This window comes from Penaeus japonicus, unplaced genomic scaffold, assembly GCF_977035675.1.
Source record: "Penaeus japonicus unplaced genomic scaffold, GWHDUDI00000001_assembly GWHDUDI00000024, whole genome shotgun sequence".
In the NCBI taxonomy this organism is placed as follows: Eukaryota; Metazoa; Arthropoda; class Malacostraca; order Decapoda; family Penaeidae; genus Penaeus; species Penaeus japonicus.
The window spans coordinates 30,511,064-30,521,063 of record NW_028234426.1 but is presented as its reverse complement, the minus strand read 5'-3'; the positions used below and the strand labels follow the sequence as shown (position 1 = coordinate 30,521,063).

The 10,000-nt window shown below is 42.0% G+C and overlaps 1 protein-coding gene across 2 annotated transcripts in view; it reads left to right on the top strand.

The window, feature by feature from the left end:
• LOC122247273 (acetylcholine receptor subunit alpha-like) overlaps nt 1–10,000 on the top strand; it is a 653,206-nt gene that overhangs the window by 171,849 nt on the left and 471,357 nt on the right. For both annotated transcript variants that reach the window (XM_086550983.1, XM_086550984.1), the window contains one exon: nt 3,866–4,621. In XM_086550983.1, the coding sequence (XP_086407109.1) occupies nt 4,564–4,621 (58 nt within the window). In that variant the 5' untranslated portion in view covers nt 3,866–4,563. The remainder of the gene's footprint in view (nt 1–3,865; nt 4,622–10,000) is intronic.

Genomic DNA, 10,000 nt, shown 5'->3' with positions numbered 1-10,000 from the left:
CTGGTTCACGATCTTTTGAACTTGGAGTATTCATATTTTTCCCCTCCTTTCTCTCTCGAACAACGGAATGTACTATTTCCCTCTCACTTTCCTTTCCATTTTCGAGGCTGTGTGTCTTCAGTGGCTATGTTTTGCCCCCTTCTCATCTTCACGGGAGATTTAAGCGTCGAGTATCTTCATCGCCCGTCGTTTCTCTATCTATCTATCTATCTATCTATCTACCTACCTATCTAACTCTCTTATTCTCTCTCTCTCTCTCTCTCTCTTATTCTCTCTCTCTCTCTCTCTCTCTCTCTCTCTCTCTCTCTCTCTCTCTCTCTCTCTCTCTCTCTCTCTCTCTCTCTCTCTCTCTCTCTCTCTCTCTCTCTCTCTCTCTCTCTCTCTCTCTCTCTCTCTCCTATCTCTCTCACTCTCTCTCTGTCTGTCTCTCTCCCTCCCTCCCTCTTCCTTTCCCTCTCCTTCTCCTTCTCCCTCCCCCTCTCTCTCTCTCTCTCTCTCTCTCTCTCTCTCTCTCTCTCTCTCTCTCTCTCTCTCTCTCTCTCTCTCTCTCTCTCTCTCTCTCTCTCTCTCTCTCTCTCTCTCTCTCTCTCTCTCTCTCTCTCTCTCTTTCCCCTCGCCCTCTAATATCCCTAGCACATTTACCTCCCCATGAAGTAGGACGGAACTCAAATTAACATCAGGGCCAAAATCCATATTCGCTTTCGACACCTTATTGGCATATGACCAACTTGGTAAGAGCCACATGCCCTTAGGGGCCTGTCGATGGAGATGGTCATTTTTTTCTATTTGTTTGTGTGTAAAAGGGGGGGGGGGCATAATGCATCATGGTCAAGATTTTTCTCAAAATGGGGATTCTATTAGTCTGTCCTTTGAAGTAACCGGCGTCAATATTATATGTAGCTAGTGTACAATAATCCCTGCCATTTGCTAATATAAACACACACACACACACACACACACACACACACACACACACACACACACACACACACACACACACATCCCTCCTCCCCCCTCCCCCGTCTCCTCCTCCCTCCTTTCCCTCCCTCCCTCCCACATCGCTACCCCCCCACCTTCCCCCCCTTCTGCTTTACAGCCGTTGGATCGTGCACGCTCAGGTTTACACCCCTCATTTCTATTTCAAGTTTGCCAACTTTCCTGCTTTGTCCATCGATCGGACACGCCCAATTTTTCACGATTCCTTGTCATCTCGGGGGAGAATGAGAATCTCGATTTTAAAAGTTCGGATTCTCATTCGAGGCTACTCCTTTTTTTTCTCTCTCTCTCTCTCTTTATCTCTCTCTCTCTCTCTCTCTCTCTCTCTCTCTCTCTCTCTCTCTCTCTCTATCTCTCTCTCTCTCTCTCACTCCTCTTGCTTTCTCGTCTCGTTTGGGCTGTTTCTTTCTCTCTCTCTCACCCTCTCACTCTCTCTCCCTCTCACTCTCTCTCCCTCTCTCTCTCTCTCTCTCTTTCTCTCTCTCTCTCTCTCTCTCTCTCTCTCTCTCTCTCTCTCTCTCCCTCTCTCTCTCTCTCTCTCTCTCTCTCTCTCTCTCTCTCTCTCTCCCTCTCTCTCTTTATCTCTCACTCTCACTCCTCTTGCTTTCTCGTCTCGTTTGGGCTGTTTTTTTCTCTCTCTCTCACCCTCTCACTCTCTCTCTCTCTCTCTCTCTCTCTCTCTCTCTCTCTCTCTCTCTCTCTCTCTCTCCCTCTCTCCCTCTCTCCCTCTCTCCCTCTCTCGATTTTAAAAGTTCGGATTCTCATTCGAGGCTACTCTTCTCTCTCTCTCTCTCTCTCTCTCTCTCTCTCTCTCTCTCTCTCTCTCTCTCTCTCTCTCTCTCTCTCTCTCTCTCTCTCTCTCTCTCTCTCTCTCTCTCTCTCTCTCTCTCTCTCTCTCTCTTTATCTCTCACTCTCACTCCTCTTGCTTTCTCGTCTCGTTTGGGCTGTATCTTTCTCTCTCTCTCTTTCTATCTCTTCCTCTCACTCTCTCTCTCTCTCTCTTTCTCTCTCTCCGTCCCTCTCTCCTTCCCTCCCTTCCTCCCTCCCTTCCTCCCTCCTACCGTCCCTCTCTGCTTCCGTCCCTCCCTCCTTCCGTCTCTCCCTCCTTCCGGCCCCCCCTCCCTTTTCCCACCGCACTCCCTCCCTCTCTCCCTCCCTCTGGGACCGAAGGAAAAGAAAAGGAAGAAGTCAACGAAAAAGAAAAGCGAAAAGACAAATCGAAATCGTGTTATTTACTTTTTGTGTCTTTTCCTTTCTCTCCTACTTCTCCAAGGAACTAAAAGCAGATAAAACGGTTACCGGAAATGCAAGTGTTGTTATATTCGCAAGAGATATCCCTTCGTTGTATGGTACGAGTCTCTGATACTGGCAGATCGAAAGTTCTTTGAGTGTTTGGTGAAAAATGAATGGGTGGGAGAAAAAATCAAACAAACATACACGTCATTGGCACCGGTTCTTTTAAATGGTACAAAACATTTAGAATACCTCGCAATTAAGCTTTTTTCTGTTGAATAATTAATGACAAACAAATTACTATTGCACTATACGAGCAAGCCCTTTGCTTCAAATTATTTATGCCGGTTAATTTTTATGAACTATTTACTGGAGGGCTTTGCTTTTTTTTAATGGATTTCAATGCAAAAATATATTCTGCCCAAAGGAAAAAAAAAGTGGGAACCAATATGTTCGGTTTCTTATATATGAAAACACATATTTAGTTGCGAAAAAAATGCAATATCTTTCTTCGATTTTAACTGGAAAAGGGAGTGGGAGGGGAGGGGGGTAATTAGAGTATGTCTTTGAAGTGCAATTTTTGTGCTATTTTTTCAGATAGATTTTCAAAAATGAGCAGTGGAAATTTATCAATTTTCCAGCCTGATTTTAAAAAATACTCATAAAACAAAAGTGGTATCTGATTATGGCACATCTATAGAATTCCTGCTTATTTGTTTGCCTCTGAGGGCAAGTAAACAAAGTCATCTGTTCACGAACACACACGCACACGCACGACACACACACACACACACACACACACACACACACACACACACACACACACACACACACACACACACACACACACACACACACACACACACACTCACACACACACACACACACACACACACACACACACACACACACACACACACACACACACTCACACACACACATACACACACACACAAACACAAACACACGAACATGCTTATACCTGTTTTGGTTTCTTAGAGACGTTCCTGCCTCGCTTGCATGAAGGTTTCCCCACCGCCATTACTTCAAGACACGCCCCTTTAGTGCCGCGCTGCATTACTTTCCAGTTCATTGTCATAGTATCGACGGGCAATGACAACGCTACGTTCGCGTCCTGCAGTGGCGGCGTTGCAAGGGTGTGCATATCTTACGACGCTTTCCCGGTTGTCATTGCTCCGCGCGCTACGTGGCAGGTTCATGTGTTTTAATTTGGTGTTTGGATTTCCTTTTTTTTTCTTTCTTTTATGTTTTATTTTCCTTTGTGTCATAAGGTCGGTTTTTATGTTTTGTTATAGCTTGTTCGTGTTTATCATGATGGTAACAGTGATGATGAAAATCAAGGCTACAATGACACACACACACACACACACAAAACCAACACACACACCCCACACTCACACACACACACACACACACACACACACACACACACACACACACACACACACACACACACACACACACACACACACACACACACACACACACACACACACACACACACACACACATCATACACTAACCATGAATAAATCTCACCTCTCCCACACACAAATGGAAGACAAACCTCCTAATTGCGCCGAGCATTAATCCTTATATTTCCTCCCTTTGCAGATCCCGTCGAGCGAGGAGGGATGGCGAGGGTGAGCGCCGGTGCGTGCGTGCGTGCGTGCCGTTTGTCCTGTGTGTGTGTTGATGTGGGTCGTGAAGTCGCTCCTGATAAAGTGGCCCGTTTAAATGCTTGTTAAAAGTGATGGCTCTAAATACATATCCAGCTCCTCTCAGCCTCTCAAAGTTGGGTTTAATAAAATGATAAATAATTATAATCCCTCATGCTAATATTTCTGTAAATCATCCTCGTCTAAGTGTGCGGTGTTTGTGAGTGGAAGTGCTCTAGTGCAAAAAAGTGTCGGAGAGATTTCGAAAGAAATTTAGAAAGAAGAGCAGTTGAAAGGAAGGAAGATTAGATATTCACTTATAAGTAGGTGTTCTTGATGAACATTTAGATTCTATGTTTATGGATAGGCAATCATTTAGATCGGATAGGACGAATAAACGATTGGAAAACACTATGACCTGTCTAAGACCGAAACAACAGGATGTCGTTTGAACGCGAAGCCGAAGCCGTCGCCACTGCGTTCACCGAGACCGGACGCGAGGGAACGGCCATGGGCTGTTAAACTCACTGTCACCAAGACGTTCGGGAAGAGGCACGAAGGAGCAGGGGAGCTGGCAGGGGGAAGAGAAGGAGAACGGAAACGAAAAGAAGAAATAAAAAAGAGAGAAAAAAAGAAGAAGAAGAAAGCATCGGCATGATGGAAGGGCGAAGAAGACTGCAAGGCATCTTGTTTCTCGCCGTTCTCATTACAGGTGAGTTCTGGGTGACGCCCTAGTAGCCCTCCCCCCACCCCCACCCCCCCCTTCCCCGACCCTGCACACCCGGCTTCTTGCTTCCCAATTAAGGCAGGGGTCGACGGGGGTCTTGGGTTACTCGGGGGATGTTCATTATATGTATGCAATTATAAATATGTAACATAAAGACACAGACACACAGACACGGACACACACACACACACACACACACACACACACACACACACACACACACACACACACACACACACACACACACACACACACACACACACACACTTTTTTATTGATATATATATCCTTTACATACTTTTCTCATAAATGTACTTCTAGTGTAAGGAAATAATTTATTTATCATCATGTATTTGTTTATACATTTTGAGGGTAAGTAAATTCCTTCTTGTGACTTCTTCAGCTACCACGTGTTCTGGAAGCTTCCATGAGCTCTGGCACTGTTGTTTGATAAAGCTCTTGTGATTTGGAAGCTCAACAGCGCTCAGAGTGAGAGAGAGGGGAAGGGAGGGGAGGGAAGGGAAGGGAAGGGAAGGGAAGGGAAGGGGAGGAAAGGGAAGGGAAGGGAAGGGAAGGGGAGGGAAGGGGAGGGGAGAGGAGAGGAGGAGAGGGAAAGGGGGAGAGGGAGAGGGGAAGGGAGAGAGAAAAGGATAGGGAGAGGGGAAGGGAGAGAGAAATGGAGAGGGAGAGGGAGAGAGAAATGGAGAGGGAGAGGGAGAGGGAGAGGGGAAGGGAGAGAGAGAGTGAGAGGTACGTAGAAGAGTCAACTCTCTCACCTGACCTGTGACCGATCTCGCAAAGGTTAGCTTGGGTCTCGTGGATTGTGGCCGGGTCAGTTTTTGATTATTCATTTTTTGTCAATGTTTCTATCATTTTTATATGACTTTATTTTTTATTTTTTGTCTGCTTTATCGGTGTTAGGTGTTGGAGATGGGGTTTAGCCATTTTTCCTTCTTTTATATTTGTTCGTATGTTTTGTTATGCTTTTTTTTTTGGGGGGGGGGCTGTGCTAGAAGATCTTATCGTAAAATTATTGTCTTCTTTCTTTGTTGTTCTTTTCTTTCATGAGGGACACATTTCACCATAATGGGATGGTAAGATATGGGTAGATCTAAAAGGAAAAAAAAACATATAATGAAGTTGAATATCCTTTTTCATCTTAGTCGATTATTAGAAAAGACAGAAAAAAAAAGAAAAAAAAGGTAAGAGACACACATGCAAACGCAAAAACAATCACACAAACAAAAAAAACATAGACACAAACAAACACACACGCACAAAAACACAAATCACTAAAAACAAACAAACAAACACACAAACAAACACACACAATCACTAAAACAAATAATCTAAGACAAAGAATAACCAGAAATACCGGTCAACGATAGCTTAGGGAGCACCTCGAGTTGTAAAACCAAATCACACTTAGTCGGAGGGGAAGCTTGGGATAACAGGTCAGCTGGTAATCGGTGTGCGGGGAGCAGGCAAGAGGGCTTTGCACGGGCGTCCAAAGGATTAAAAATATCTACGTTATATGTATGTGTTTGTGTGTATGTGTGTATGTTCATGTGCATGTTTAAGTGTATACATACATACAGAAACATATGCATTTTTATATATATATATATATATATATATATATATATATATATATATATACATATATATATACATTTAAAATTATATATATATATATATATATATATAAATGCATATGTATGCACACACACACACACACACACATATATATATATATATATATATATATATATATATATATATATATATGTATATATATATGTATATATATACATACACATACATTTATATATATTTATATTTATATGTATATATATATATATATATATATATATATATATATGTATAATATATATATATATATATATATATATATATATATATATATATATATATAATATTATATATGTATATATATATATATGTGTGTGTGTGTGTGTGTGTGTGTGTGTATGTATATATATGTATATACATACATATATATAGAGTATGTATATCAATAAGAATATATATATATATCATACATACATACATACATACATACACACACACACCACACACACACACACACACACACACACACACACACACACACACACACACACACACACACACACACACACACAAACACACATAAATAAATAAATAAACAAATATATATATATATGTATATGTATATATATATGTATATATATGTTTGTATATGTGTATATATGTATGTATGTATGTTTGTTTGTATACATAAAGTATCGTCTTTCTTTCTCCTCTCTCTCTCTCTCTCTTTCTCTCCCTCTCTCTCTCTCTCTCTTCCTCTCCCCCCTTCTCCCTCTCTCCCTCCCCCTTCTGTCTCTCTTTCTCTCTCTCTCTCCCTCCCCCTTCTGTCTCTCTCTCTCTCTCTCTCTCTCTCTCTCTCTCTCTCTCTCTCTCTCTCTCTCTCTCTCTCTCTCTCTCTCTCTCTCTCTCTCTCTCTCTCTCTCCTCTCTCTCTCCCCCCCCTCTCTCTCTCTCTCTCTCTCTCTCTCTCTCTCTCTCTCTCTCTCTCTCTCTCTCTCTCTCTCTCTCTCTCTCTCTCTCTCTCTCTCTCTCTCTCTCTCTCTCTCCCATGTATGTGTGTATGAATAAATGTTATTAAAAAGTAAATTATACTCTTGCAACAGTCCTACAGTAGAATTCATTTTGATATTTCGAAATTCTTATACGGTTAAAAACAAGAGCTGTGTGCAGCTGTTTCAGCTCTGAACAAAAGCCTATACAGGAAGCTAGCGCCTGAAAGAATGGAAAAAAAGTCTCTCCTGCTTGTATTGTTTGTTTACATGTGGACACACAGTTTAAATCTGAACAGAAAGAGCATATTCGTGAGGAAATACGACCGTAGTATCTTGTCGGTTATGTTTTCCTTTGTCCGCTGTGTGAACACTCCGGTTATCCAGATGGCTGTATTTCACATTGAAGCGTACATTGCCACCTGTACTCGAGTTTTTGTTCTATTATAATGAGGCCAAACGTACCACCATTTTGTTGTTGAATAAATCCTCTCACCAACCAGGCCCCACCCCCTCTCCTACCCCTACGTACGTTTTCTCCCCCTGTCCAAGAAGGGGCTGTAAGACCAACAGCCGTAAATTGCTATAAATAGCCCATGTATTCGAGTAACTGCATCCTCCTTCCTTTTTGCTCCCCCCCTCCCCCTCTTTATCCCTTTTCTCTCTCCCCAAGCGTTCTGTTCACTCTCCATAATTGTGTAAACACGGTCTCCCCGAACTTATCACTTCATCTGTAAAACAAAGTCGTAAGCCTCTTGGCCACTTTGCTTTGTCGGAGGGAGACGTCCTGTATATGTTTTTAAAGATTGACACTTCAATCCTGCTGGTGTAAGGCTTTTACTAGAGGAATAGATTAGATTTTCTTTTCGTTTTTAGATTTTCTTTTCTTTTTCGATAATCGTTCTCACAACACCGGCTTCCCCAGAGGCAGATGGAATACAACGATTTGAATGCACTCGGTTTCGCTCGGTTGATATGCATTTTGGACACGAAAGATCCATTTTTCCTTGTCAGATATGTGCTACGTCTTTAGCCTCCAGGGATCGCTGTAGGCCTATCCTGATGACGCAAGTGTTACCATGCCCCTCGTTCCGCTCCTACACAAATCTCCTCGAAGACCAACACATATTGCATTTGCCTTTGATAGTCGCAAACGACTTGCATATCACTGTTTACACACCTTGTTGACGACGGAATAACATCAGTTGCATACATACATTTGATACATCTTGGGGAATCCTGACTAATTTAATCGTGTTTGCTCCAGTTGCGTCCCACAGTAATTGAATAATACGTCCAGTTATGGTTTCAGGCGTTCATTACCTTGTGTTTGGTTCCCGTCATGAATTTGACGCTCACCACTAAGCAACTTTACTGCTTTCCTTGATTTAGTGTCTGTATCTTGTAACGTTTTGAGACATAAACCTTGCGCAACGTAAACAAATGTCGACCGAATATGGAGAGCAGATCATAAACAAAGTTTATGGTCAAGTTAATTTAACATTTTCTTGTATGTTCAGTAATCTTTAAACTTTTTTTTTTTTTCTTTTTTTTTGCGGTTTAGTTTTGTGTATCACCATCTCGACTCATTTGAATGTCCATTATATACCTGTGTATATTTTAACAAAATAGGTTTAATGTACATTATTGTAAAGAACCTCCAAGAAAAGGTATGCACAATATGTACAAACATTCCGCCTTCTTCTGAATCCTCTCCTGACTTTCCAGTTCGTTTTACTCACATGTCAGTACGTCCTTCGAGGCAGGCTGCCCAAGCCTCTGTCCGCTGAGATTTATCCCGGGCGCCAGCAACATCAAATCCATCATCAAAACTCGCATCCTAACCAGAGCTCCCTCTCTCCCTCTCTCTCTCTCTCTCTCCCTCTCTCTCTCGCTCTCTCTCTCTCTCTCTCTCTCTCTCTCTCTCTCTCTCTCTCTCTCTCTCTCTCTCTCTCTCTCTCTCTCTCTCTCCTCTCTCTCTCTCTCTCTCTCTCTCTCTCTCTCTTCTCTCTCTCTCTCTCTCTCTCTCTCTCTCTCTCTCTCTCTCTCTCTCTCTCTCTCTCTCTCTCTCTCTCTCTCTCTCTCTCTCTCTCTCTCTCTCTCTCTCTCTCTCTCTCTCTCTCTTTTCCAATGTGGCCATCATTCTCAGATATATCAAGAGTTAAATAGATTAAGTGCGAGTGTGAGGATGGAAGTGACACATTTAGTAAGAATAAAGAAAAGCGATAAAAATAAGAAAAAAAAAGAAAACAAGTAAAATATGGAAACACTAGTTTAGCCCAGAAAAAAATCGAATTGAAAAAATGCAATGAGGCTGATCGTGTTCGTGTTTTTTTTTTTTCCTTTTTTTATTATCGTCATAGTTATTGTTACTAACATTATCTTTATTGCTATTTTATTATTATTTTTTAACTCCACTGACAGAAAGGAGGAAATTACTGGCCATTTCTGGAACTGCTTTTCTTTTACCATACAAAAGTTAAACAAGACATAATTCTCTATAGCAATTCACAATTACATATTACAAAAAAAAAGAAACATACATGACACCTCAAACATGAAAATCAAGCCATTCATCTAATTAATCTTGTAATTTTTAAGATATACTCCCCCCCCCCTCTGCACCCCCTCCGCCCTCACACGCAAACCCTTCTGATCACCTTTAAGAGCGGCTACCGAGAACCACTGTCCCGAAGGTGTACATAATTGAAGGCTCGTTGAATATAGCATCTGCTAGAAGCCACAGAGCAATACTTCTCAGTCTGGACTCTTCCAATTTTCAC